The following is a 12,912-nucleotide window of genomic DNA, read 5'->3' as shown; positions in this document are numbered from 1 at the left end:
AGGATGCGGATATGTAAGGCAGCATTTACCTCGTGCTACCTGAGGTCGTTTCAGCCGGGCCGGCTCTGGGGGGTGGGTGCTGCGCGGCCGGTGCCTGCGCGCCCGGGGAGCCCGGGGAGCCCGGCAGCCGCCGACCTCCCAGCTCAGGACTGCGGATACGCTGCAGCGACCTCAGTCACCGGGTGTGTGCGGCGTCTGTTCCCTGAGCGCCCCATCCGCTGGCCTGGGACGGGCTCATCATTTCCTCCCTCCGAACCCAAGTGCGCGGCGGCCGGAGCCAGCCCGCCTGCGGGGGGGGGGGTGGCCGCCTGCGGGGGGGGGGGGTGGCCGCCTGCGGGGGGGGTGGCCGCCTGCGGGGGGGTGCCCGCCTGCGGGGGGGTGCCCGCGCAGCGCCGGGGCCGTGTCTGCACAGTGTTCCAGCCGAGGCTTGGGCGCTGCTGCCCGCCCGCTTCTGGAATCCCGCTCTTCCAAAGTCCCCGGGGCTCTTCCACAGCCCGAACGGGCTCTCCACAGAACGCGAAAGGCGGACACGGCAGAGCTGATGTATTTCCGCGCTGGGCCCTCAGCGCGTCCCCGCTCCAAAGCGAATCACGGGCTGAGGAGCCTGGGGCTGCCGGGCCGGGGCTGGGGCAGAGGCCGCGGCAACCGGCGGCTCCTCCTCCCCGGCGCGAAGGGACCGCCTGCCCGGGTCCCCGCGCTGCCCGGGTCCCCGCGCTGCCCGGGTCCCCGCGCTGCCCGGGTCCCCGCGCTGCCCGGGTCCCCGCGCTGCCCGGGTCCCCGCGCTGCCCGGGTCCCCGCGCTGCCCGGGTCCCCGCAGCCCCAGGCGCGGAGCCAGGCCCCGCTGCCGCCCGCGCAGGCGCCGTTGCCGCTGGCGAGATGGCGGCGCTGCGCCTGGCGCGGCGGGCGGGGGCGGCGGCGCTGGGCCGGGCGGGCCCGGGGGGCTGCCGGTTCTCCTCGGCGGGCCCCCCGCCCTCCGTGCCCCAGCGCATCCGGGAGAAGCGCCGGGCCGCGCTGCTGGGCGGCGGGCAGGCCCGCATCGACGCGCAGCACAAGCGGGTGAGCCGCGGAGCCGCTGCCCCGCAACCCCCGCCGGGCTCCGTGACGGGCGGGGAGGGGGAGTCCGGCCCGGGCGCCTGTCCGCGGGGGTCGGGGCGGCGGGCAGGGCTCCACCGGCAGCGGACAGCCGGGGCTTTGCCCCCCCCCCCCCCCCGCTGCAGGGGCCGTTTTGCGGGGAGCCTCGCTGGGGCGGCGTTAAAGGCTGCGTTGTTTGTGAGCCCGGGCAGCAGAAAGACCCGCTGGAGGGCATCGGGGTGTGCGGGGGCAGCACCGGGGAGCTGCAGCCTCTGCCCGGCAGTCACGGCGTGCTGCACGGCTTCCTCTGCCCCGCGAGCTGAGCTGACCCCACAGATACGAGTCAGGAGCTAGAAGAGTGGAAATAAGGCAAAGACAGACGGGAAGGATGAAAACAGCTGTTTTTTTTTTCTTTTTTAGTCTCTTCCCTCTGTAGTTCAGAATGTAGGGAATGCTGAGGAGGGTGGCAACATAGTTTTCCTTTTTCTGTTTATTGTTTCCTGCTGGGATGTATTTTCTGTTTAGAGCAAGGACCTAGTGGTACCTCGGTGTCTAGTACTAAAAGCCATCCACGTGAAGACTACAGGGAGGAGCAGTTTGCCCCTCAGCAGTTTCCCTCCCACAGTTACACAACATCTGTAAAGAATTACAGGCTCGCTGGGTTATGTTTAGGACACTGACATGCCAATATGCAAGCATTTCTGCATGTCAAGGGGCCTCAAACGTCTTATGTCGTGTTTGCTGTAGATGAGATCTGTGGGTTACATTGGCCTTCCCTGCAGTTGTTGAGTTTCATAAACTTTTTGACCTACTGGTCAGAAGTTTTGTAGGGAACGTGAGCTGTGTTTCAATGTCGTGTTGAGGTAGGGTCACACCATCCCCTAGAGTAGACAGGTGACCTTTGTAGACAGATGCTTACCTCTGTTGGAAGTTACCAATTTGTCTGGGAGATTAAGTTAAAAGAAACTTTGCAATAATTTATTACTGCATGCCGTCGTTGGTGCTGAGGGACATGCATATCTCATAGAATTGTAGAATCATAGACTGGTTTGGGTGGGAAGGGACCTCAAAGATCAGTTAGATCCAACCCCCTGCATGGGCAGGGACACCTCCCACCAGCCCAGGCTGCTCCAAGCCCCATCCAACCTGCCCTTCAACACTGCCAGGGATGGGGCAGCCACAGCTTCCCTGGGCAACCTGGGCCAGGGTCCCACCACCCTCGGAGTAAAGAATTTCTTCCTAATGTCTAAGGGAAAGGAGAGGAAAGGAGGAAAAAAGAAGGGTATGGAGAGAAAAGGAGGGGGAAGGAAGGGCAAGGAGGAGACACGCTCTTGAGATTCAACTAAATCTGTTGGTGCTCCGGCCTGAGTCAACACTAGTTGTTGCTTGGTTGCCCTCCAGAACAGCAATGCCAGTTCAGAAAAGAACAGGAATGCTGAAAAACATCCCATGTGCAGAGCTGTCATTTGACAGGACAGTACCACAGAACAGCTGCTGCTTTACAGAGTAATATAATACAGTAGAGTATGTAGTAAAGCTGCAAGAACTTTATTTCTGTGGCATTTTGCCTGGTCAGATAAAAAAAATAACAGAAATTGTGATTGTCAGAGCACTGGGCACAGCCTGCTGCTGAAAAGCCAGTTTTAGCACCTACGATTTCAATATGCTGCTAGCAAAATGTGCATGCAGTCTGATTGCTTTTAACAGTAGCACTGAAGTACAACACAGGTTACTGGCTGAATCCTCCAGTCCGCATGAAGATGAGCAGAAAAAGCTGTGTGATCCAGGAGCAGATTGTGTTACGGTGAAACTCAACATGAGCTGGGCACGTGTGCTGGAGCCCAGAAACGACCCCTGTCCTGGGCTGTGTCACCAGCAGGGCCAGGGAGGGGATTGTTCCCCCGTACTCGGCTCTTGTGAGACTCTGCCTCCAGTCCTGTGTCCAGTTCTGGAGCCCCCGGCGTAAGGGGGACACGGAGCTCATGAAGAAAGTCCAGAGGAGTCCATGGTGATGCTCAGAAGGCTGGAGCAGCTCTGCTCTGGAGACAGGCTGAGAGAGTTGGGGCTGTTCAACCTGGAGGAGAGAAGGCTCCAGGGAGACCTTAGAGCACCTTCCAGTGCCTGAAGGGGCTCCAGGAAAGCTGGGGAGGGGCTTGGGACAAGGGCAGGGAGGGAGAGGACAAGGGGGAATGGATGAAAACTGGCAGAGAGGAGATTGAGGGGAGATTGAGGTGAGACATGAGGAGGGAATTCTGGAGTGTGAGGGTGGTGAGAGCCTGGCCCAGGTTGCCCAGAGAAGCTGTGGCTGCCCCATCCCTGGCAGTGTTGAAGGGCAGGTTGGATGGGGCTTGGAGCAGCCTGGGCTGCTGGGAGGTGTCCCTGCCCATGCAGGGGGGTTGGATTTAGATGATCTTTAAGGTCTTTTCCAAACCAGTCTCTCATTCTATGATTCTTTGATACAGACAATAACTCTTGTAAATGATGTCTTAAAAATTACTCTCTAGTCAATTCATTATGTTCTTGGCCCTTACTTGTCTTTTGCCTGTATCAGTGGCAGAGAAAAAGAACAAAAGGATTTTGTCAGAAAATCCTTTCGCTGCAACCAAATATCTAGCGTGGTGAATTGAGCCTTGAACTGCTGGTAAGGAGGGGTTTGGCTGTGGAAGGGCTCTGTTTCAGAGTAGAACAAGGGCCTTAATTGCAGCATTTAAATGTGTGGGCAAAAACAGCTGTGATGCTGTTGTGTCTTGTTGAAGAGACTCCGAGATTGCTTCCTTTATCTTTTGGGGGTGCTGCTCCCTTAGTCGGCCCTCTTTTCAAGGTCTGTCTGGTGTGATGTTTGTTTTTAAGGAGGATAATCACTGTAGGCTATTTCCAGCTTCAGGGGCATGCAGTTGGCTTAATGGGTCAAATGTAGTACATGAAGTGAGGCTGTGTTTGGTTAAACTGCATCTGCTGGTGGTCAGTAAACAGCCAGAGCCACCTGATGGCCCGATTGATGTTGCTTTGTTTCAGGGAAAGCTGACAGCAAGAGAAAGGATTCTTTTACTCTTGGACCCCGACAGCTTTGATGAATATGACATGTTTGTGGAACACAGGTGTTCTGACTTTGGGATGGACTCTGATAAGAATAAGGTATTTTTATTTCATTTCACTCTTGGGTTTTTTTCCTTGGCTCTTTAGCCAGCCATCTGGTTGAAAACAGGCTCTTCTGTTCACATGTAGTTTCTGTTATTTGTTTTGTTTTCTTTCTTTTTTGTTTTGCACATTTCCTTTTATTACTCTCAGTTTCTTTCAGCAGCTTAGGTGGTTTACTTTTCCATTGTCTAAACTCATTATCTTTTTTATCAGGTCACCTGTTTGGTTCAAGTACCTCCCCGGATATTATCTTAGATTTGTCTTTTAAATGATAAAGGAGGCTGCAGAGCTTTGTTGGTACAACTTGGTCAGTTACCTCAGATATGAAGAACAAACATGGGTACATACTTCTGCCTCCCTCCAGCATTGGAGTTGCAGGATGAAATAACTCAGATGCATGTTTATGCCTGCCAAACTCTAGAGTCATAATATCCTTCAGGGCCTTAAAATCTGGTCTGTTAGCAAGTTGCAGTCTGCTTCTTGAGGCAGTTTTCAATTACACAGCTGAGTATCCTAAACCAACGTGGTACATGGTGTTCATCACATGGAGGGAAAATGTAGGGCTGCTCTGAAGTCCCTCACCATAACATTGATGCCTGAAAAGTATTTTGTTGCAATTAGTAGAGAAAGGGGCAGGGAGCAGGCTGGGCTGTGCCAGGGGCTGGTGCAGGTGGCCTGGCCAGTGTGAACCTTTGCCTTAGTAGCATGGAGACTGGTGGGACTTGGTGCTGGGAACCATGTCATGCTGCACATTCTCCCCACTCATTGAGTGTGGGTAAAAACATCTTTTCTAACTAATTTTTCACCTTGTTCCCTAGCAAACTGAAATAACTCCTGTGTTACCTCTCATCATGCTACTCAATGCTGCATCCCACAGTTCTAAAAACAAATTCCTGTTTCTAAAGACAGAAGAAGCAGCAAGGTTCTGAGGGTGACAAGAGGGTTAAATTTTTCCTTGTCCTTCAGAATTCACCTTTCCATGAGCTGCAAATTGTGTTTACAGAGCACAGTTTAACAACAGATGACCTAACTGTGGCCAGTGAGCTGGAATAGTAGTTTAGCATTGAATTTCTCTGAATTCCTGGAACTTTCTGAAGCTAGGGTGAGACTTGTGCTCACATCCAGGCTGCTCTACAAGCCTGTAGGGGACATCTACCTGAGACAGAGACAGTGGTGGGAGCTACAGGTGTTCCCTGCTGACTGTGTGCCTGGACTTGGGAGCAGTGCTCTCTATGCAGCCTGAGAAAAGTCCCCTGACTGGTGTGACCTTCCTGAGAACTAATCACCTTGAGTGTAAATGGCCCTTAGAGTCAGCCCTGCACAATATACTCTTTAGGTTTGTTTTGTTTTTTAATACGAAACAACAAAAAGCATTTAAATGCCTGGAATTCCTTTATGACAGCCCCATAAAGTTCCTTTTCTACTGTTTTCTTGAAGGGCATATATATATATTTATATATATAAAAATATATATTTTTATATATATATATTAAAAAAAATATATTTACTTCCTATTCTTAATTGTGAGACAATATAGATAAGCAGATTTAAGATTCACAGGTTCCATTTCCTCTTCCAGCTCTTTCTTCTTCCCTTATTTACAGGCTAAAAAATGGGACAGGTCAAGTTGAAGTATTTGAGTTGACTGTAATTATATTTTTTGACCTTTCCAGGGTTGTTTTTTTCTCTGTATCAACACCTTAAGAAAGGTTTGTGTGCTCTTTCCATTCTTTCAAAAATACCAGCTGGTCCTAACAGAAGGTACATTGTGTCTCTGAGGATTTGCCTTAGCTCCAGATGTGCTGAAATTTGAAGAAAAACTCCAAAATTCACTAATCTTTACAATAATACACAACTTATATGATATTATCTCTGGTTTTCCTTTCCAGGGCTGGGGAAGAATTTTGTGGAGCCACCACTGCCAACACCACAGACCAGTCCTCTTGGAGAACCAGTCGTAGCTTTGACTTAGTACTCAGCATAAGTTTGTGGGGTTTTGAGTGGATGTCCCTGCCACTTTAATTTTTAAAAATTCTTATTTGTGATGAATGTGTTTGTTTTTTAATGCAGTATCCTGGGGACAGTGTGGTGACCGGCCGTGGACGGATTAATGGAAGACTGGCTTATGTTTTCAGTCAGGTGGGTTCTGTTTGGTTTTTAAATAGCAGGAACTTTCCTTGGAAATAAATTTATAGTAATTCAGTGTGGTCATGTACCTCTTCACCTCCTACCAGTAAGCATAAGGTAGACATAACATCCCAGGGGAGGAAGCAGTGTCAGGCAAGGAAAAGCAAAAAAGCACTTCTAAAAACTTTGTTGTGTGGGAGATGCAGCTGTGGGTGAAATGAGTGATGAATGCAGAGCCAGTGGGAATGTTTTGAAAAAATAAACTGTTAATACTTGGACATAATATCACTGGATGTTGATGTGCTGAGAGACTGGAGGAGTCCTTCAAAAACATGTTTTTGATAAGATTAATTAATCGATGGAGAAGTCACTGAGCACTGTGTGCTTGTGCTGAAAGCAGTTGGAAGCTTTGGTTTGTTCCTGCAGTTGGATGTGTGTGAATGAGCTCCTGCAGGCATGTGGAGACCCAGGAGTGTCAGGGGGTCTTGGAGTTCCAACAGCGTCCTCGGGGAACTGGGGCTGTTCGCTGGAGATGTCAGCTGGAGTTGCAATGAGTGGAATTCATGATAGAGGGCACTGGAGCCACCTTGAGTTGTTTCTCAGATTGGAACTCTGCTGAGTTGAAGGGCTTGTGATACAAAGTATATAAATAGGTAGAATATACTTTTTATATTAAAATACAAATATTTAGAGGTAGAGATTTAATCTTGGTTAGTCTTAACACAGCGAGAGAAAGGCTTTCTTTCAGATCCCTGGTAACTTGCTTCTCTGTTCTGGGACACAGAGTAGCCTTTGTTCAGTTTGCTCTCATGGCCAAAATGATAGTTGCTGTGACCTTGGAGCGAGTCACACGCCCAGCCTTTTGGTCTTGGGTATGTAGTTCTTCTGAGTTAGGATAGTGTTCTGTGGGTCAGAAGATAAGATAGAAGCCAAACACAGATCTTTATTTTAGAACACAAGTAGAGGGCAGGTTTTATATTAAAGGAATTTAAATGAGTCCCTTCATGAAACACTTCTTCAAAAAAATAAATGTATTTAAAGCCCTTTTTCACCTCCAAATGGAGCCATCACCTGAGATGTTCCTCCCTTTTTGGTTCAGCTGCCAGTCATAGTTATGCTGTTCTGTATCCGCACAGCTTTTAAGGCTCCTTTGAGAGTGGGACTCTGTGGGAAAACAGTGGAGAAACTCAGCAGAAGTTGGCTCTGGGCTTATTGGTGCCAGTAGGTGTCAATATCCCTGTTCTCTTCTGGATCAGTCCCAGGGCCTCTTGTTCATAGAATCACAGACCAAAGTAATTTTTTTGCTACTGTTTTGCTTTTTTCTGTTCCCATACATTTCATACACCATGAAATGGCTGCAAAAGAGTCATAGAATTATGGAATGAGAGACTGGTTTGGGTTGGAAAGGACCTTAAAGATCATCTACATCCAACCCCCTGCATGGGCAGGGACACCTCCCACCAGCCCAGGCTGCTCCAAGCCCCATCCAACCTGCCCTTCAACACTGCCAGGGATGGGGCAGCCACAGCTTCCCTGGGCAACCTGGGCCAGGCTCTCACCACCCTCACACTCCAGAATTCCCTCCTCATGTCTCACCTCAATCTCCCTCTCCCAGTTTTCATCCATCCCCCCTTGTCCTCTCCCTCCCTGTCCTTGTCCCAAGCCCCTCCCCAGCTTTCCTGGAGCCCCTTCAGGCACTGGAAGGTGCTCTAAGGTCTCCCTGGAGCCTTCTCTTCTCCAGGCTGAACACCCCAACTCTCTCAGCCTGTCTCCAGAGCAGAGCTGCTCCAGCCCTTGGATCATCTCTGTGGCCTTCTCTGCACTCTGTTCCTTGTTCAGGGTCTCACTTCTCAGGCCAAGGGGTAGCATCAAGAGCCAGTTTTGGCTGAAGCAGTCCCTGTAGCACCCACAAAATGGACTCTTGAAGTGTAACTCATGAATATATGATGGCATGCTTTCAGACTGTGATTTCTGCCTGTTTGCTTATATATCCTACTGCTGCCCCTGGCAGTGAGACTCTCCTCACAGGTGAAATTTCTCCAGACTACTCCAGTATTGATCCTGCCCATGAAAGAGGACCATACCTTTGTAGACAGATTCTGTGAAGGAAAAAAAAAAAGCAAATGGGACATAGTAATTTTGTGATTTTCACATAGAATCAATCCACTGGCAAATGCATGTGAAAGAGGCTTTGGGTTTTAAGGAGGGCTTGGAGTGAACAGGATTGATCTGCAGGCTGCAGTAAGGGAGTCAGTTTGATTTGGAGCAGCATACCAACTTAGAGCATTGTAGGATTATAGTGTTTACTCACAACATTTTCCTGACATTTTTTCCCTAATATGAAAATCTGTTTTCCTTCCAGGATTTTACTGTGTTTGGAGGTAGTTTATCTGGAGCTCATGCCCAGAAGATCTGCAAGGTAATACTTAACAGGAGAAAATCCTGCTTTTTCACTCTGTTGTGTTAATGACTTTGAAGAAGAAGATTTGTGACTGACTTTAGAGACTCTAGGCAACCTGCAAATGCCTGTCTCCTCCTGTCAGTTAAGATATGAAAGCACAGGGGAGCAGAGAGGTTCCCTGTGGAAGCTTTTCAAGCATAAGAGAGCTTTTCCAAGTAATACTTAAACTAAGTTGCCTTTTTTACTGTGCTACAAAAGATAAGAGAGACTTGGAAACTACCAATGTAAATTAAATAGCTATTGTCTACTGAAGAGATGTGAAATTACGTGGGAGACACTTTTTCCTATAAACAGTGCTATGTGGAAGTGTGTAATATTTATAAAAAGCAAGTGGAACAAGTAAACTATGTGAAGATAAACAGTCTTACAACTTGGAGGTCACCTTGATACTCAGCCCATCTGTTATCAGGCACTTGTGGCTGTATATTCTCATTTGTCTGCTTGTCTCACTGGAAATGCTGGTGTTTGAATTCCAGGGTTGAGGAGGACAAGAACCTTTTCATGCTCGAGTGATCATTGGTGTGGGCTGGTGAAAACTTCCTGAGTTTTCTAGCTAGAGCATCAGAACCAGGGTTTTTTGGTCTGCAAGGCATTTTCTCCTGATGGAAAGAACTACTTGTTGGCATAGGCTCTGCAGCAGGAAGGAGGTATAAAGCTAGAAATCATGGTCTGGATACTAACTAATTTGTTTTACCAAGTCTTATTGGAAAAGGCTTGATATCATCTTTCACATTGGAGCTTTGCAGTGTCTCCTTGGCATGGTACTGGAAAGATGGGATGCTTTCTACTGCTTTTCTATCTCTTATTTCTGAAGAAGCAGGGAGAGTGCTGGTAGCAGAAAACAATGTGAGTCCTTCCTAGTTGGTACTGTTCTTGGTTGACATCTGTGTCTGGTGGGCTCCAGAGTTTGAAGGCTCTGGATGCATCAGTTGCTTTGGGTCTTAGAGTCTTTGAGGCTGCAGGCTCAAGGAAGACTGGCTGGGTGCTGTGGGATCTGTCTTGCTGCTCTTGGTGGTGCCTCTTGGGCTGAATTCTGGAGAGCAGAAGTGTGTTCTGAGAGAGATGACCTTACTGGGGGCTTCAGGGTTGTAAAATTCCATGCAACATGGACATGAAATTACTCTCCCTTAGCTGTGCTTCCCTGGAGATCTGCATCTTTGGTGGTCATCATTTCCCATTTGGGATTTTCTCCTGAAGTTGCAGAGAGGTAGCAGAACCTGGCAGCTTGCAGCAAAGCTCCCAGTTAGGTAGGTCTGGGCTACAGGTTGCCTGTTACTTCTGCAGAAGAGCCTTCTGGCCTTTCAGACCACATTAAATGTCTGTAAAGGTTTCCTGGAAGTTACAGAGATTTTAGTGTGGCTCTTCTGAGTAAGAGGTGCCCACTTGTGGTGGGGAACTCTTTAAACCTGTGTACTTGTGTGTCTGTGATCACGTCTCAAGACAATTGGTGAATCCATGAGATGAAGAAAAGTGTTTCTGAGAATGAATCCTGAAATGTTCCTTACAAATACTGGTATGGCAAAAAAAAAAAAAAGTCTGGTCTGAAATATATGAATACATTTGCAGTAGTATTAGTGTGCATATTGTTGTGTGCTCCAGGAAGAGCTTCAGTATCTGGAAAAGCTTGAAATAAAGAATTAATCCATATATGAGTTCCTGGAAAACAGCAAAAAGTGTCACTGAACTTGTTTCACTAACTTGTGAAGATAACAGGCCTTATAGGAAGAAGCAACAAATGTCCACACCACTGATTTTTGAGAAGTCATTTGGGAGAGCCCAGTGCAATGTTCACACGAGCAAACGAGGCCACTCGTGGCTACAACCTCAGTTTGCAATCATCTCGGGTGATTTTTACCTGTGGGATTGCATTTGAATTGTGAACTCACCCTGAGTGTCTACCACAGCAGTATTTCAGCTTTCAACTGGCCATGCAGGCACACGGCCTGAAGAGCCCCTGTTTTACACTGAATGTCTGTGAGTAGGAGCAAGGCCACTTAGAGCTGTGCAGAGACAACTGTCACCCACCTGTGTTCAGGCTGGGGTCCTGTTGCTGCTGAGAAACTGTTGATTTGAACAGGATTGAGGCTGGTTACTGTGTTTCTAGGCAATAAAACATTCAAGGTTGATCCTGCAAGCACTCTGAAAGACAGGACTGAAGTTTTTAGCATCTTAAGAAGTTAAAGATTATCTGAAACAAGATGTAGTTCTGTAGCAATGATTGGAAGGGCTGATATCAGGCAGAGAAAGCACCTTTGACATTAAAAATGGGGATGCACTGAGAGTGTGTAGTTTTACAGAAAATTGTTTAGGAGCTAAAGCAGATCATAATGCTACAGCCTATCTTAACACACTGGGCCTGTGCTATGAACATGGCACACTGGGATCTGCTAAGCAGGAATATTTTATGGAAGGAATGTAAGGAATTCAATCCTCCCACTTAAGCCTCTGTTGGGCTATTGCAAATGATCCTGAGGCAAGTAACCAGAATGATCAGAGATCTAGAAAATAGGCTGGGGAAAGAACAGTGTGACTGAACTGATGGTGCTTAGTCTAGAAACGTGGAGGGAACTAAGAAGACTGAAGGGAGAGCTGAAGTACTTCAGTATTTGTGAGGGCAGAGGTGAAGAAGTAGTTAATGGCTCTCCCTGCCAAGAGAAGTAGTGTTTCTAAATTTCCAGAGGAAAGATTTAGTTTAGTCTTCTCAAAGAACTTGTAAGAAGGATAATCAAGCATTAGGATATACTGCTTAGGGAGATTACATGATCACCACTGCAATAAACTTTTAAGATCAGATTAGACAGATATGAGGGAGCGTTGAAGGTGCAGTTGAGACTTCTTATGAGCAGAGATAGATTGGACCTCTCTGGTCCACACTCTTGTGATTGTGTCACTTAGTTTGGGGTTTGGATAATGCAGTGTGAGTATGGATATGCCCAGCTAGTAAAGCAGATTAATTTTAAAGGTCATGAAAGGGATTAAATGTGTATCTTTTAGCCTCCAGCCTGAAGAGTCAAAACGTGATACCCCAGTAAGCAGTTAGTGACTGTGACAGTTCATACCACTAAAGAAGCTGAGGGCTATGGAGACACTTCAAATTCTGGCACATACAGATGTTTTTTCTAGGGGATGCACATTTTGGGGTTGGTCGCTTTGGGATTTTAGCTTAGGTAGGTATAATAATAAGGAATTTGTATTCATCACCAGGTTATGGATCAAGCTGCCCTGGTTGGAGCACCTGTGATTGGGCTGAATGACTCCGGAGGAGCCCGAATCCAGGAGGGAGTGGAGTCCTTGGCAGGCTATGCAGACATATTTTTGGTAAGTGGGCAGCAGGATGGCCTAGAAGCTTGGCATACACAAAGATGGACAAAGTCTTTCTTTACTTAAGTCTATGATTGTAAGTTAACTTCTAGGTTATCATCATCCTATTTCAGCCAGTGTTACCTGGTGGATAAAGCAGCATGTCCAAGTCCTTGCGAGACCTGGACTGTCCTCTTGGTTCTCTGGGCAAATTACTGCACCTCTCAGCTCATGTACCTGTCTGTTGAACAAGGCAGTGCTGAGCCTCCTCACACACTGTGATCCAGTGTAAAGCTCTGTAGGAGTTGCACTATATGTATTGTGTGTATATGTATGTAGTGTATATATTTATATATATTGAAAGCCATTGAGGTACTGGAGCATGCCCAGAGAAGGGCGACCAAGCTGGTGAAGGGCCTTGAGAACAAGTCTTATGAGGAGCAGCTGAGGGAACTGGGGCTGTTTAGTCTGAAGAAAAGGAGGCTGAGGGGAGACCTCATGATCCTGTGCAACTAAAGAGGTTGTAAAGAGATGAAAGATTTACACTGCAGAAAGAAGGACTTAAAGTAAATCAAACACTATGTACTTGAAGAAAACTTGAGAAATTCTGGTGAGGAGCATCAAGTGCCTGTTCTGTCAAGATGGTAGTTAGGGAGGGGGGAAATTTTAAAGAAAAAAAGATGCAAACCAGAGACAGACTGCAGTACAGTGCTAACCTCACCATCTGGGGACATCCAGTACCAGTTGGGCTGGTGAATTTTGTGTTTGTACAGTGTTTTTGTGGCTTGTGCAAGAATTTTCCCTCTAGAGATGCT

At 47.9% G+C, this 12,912-nt stretch overlaps 1 protein-coding gene across 1 annotated transcript in view; it reads left to right on the top strand.

Annotated features, from left to right (window-relative positions):
- Positions 1-840: 840 nt before the first annotated feature.
- The window catches only part of PCCB (propionyl-CoA carboxylase subunit beta), a 28,407-nt gene continuing 16,335 nt past the window's right edge, over positions 841-12,912 (top strand). The window contains exons 1-5 of the mRNA XM_051625973.1: positions 841-1,056; positions 4,087-4,206; positions 6,280-6,348; positions 8,699-8,755; positions 12,002-12,115. Coding sequence (XP_051481933.1) covers positions 877-1,056; positions 4,087-4,206; positions 6,280-6,348; positions 8,699-8,755; positions 12,002-12,115 — 540 coding nt within the window. The 5' untranslated portion in view covers positions 841-876. The remainder of the gene's footprint in view (positions 1,057-4,086; positions 4,207-6,279; positions 6,349-8,698; positions 8,756-12,001; positions 12,116-12,912) is intronic.

This window comes from Apus apus, chromosome 8 (assembly GCF_020740795.1).
Source record: "Apus apus isolate bApuApu2 chromosome 8, bApuApu2.pri.cur, whole genome shotgun sequence".
Classification (NCBI taxonomy): Eukaryota; Metazoa; Chordata; class Aves; order Apodiformes; family Apodidae; genus Apus; species Apus apus.
This window is presented reverse-complemented; position numbering and strand designations above follow the sequence as displayed.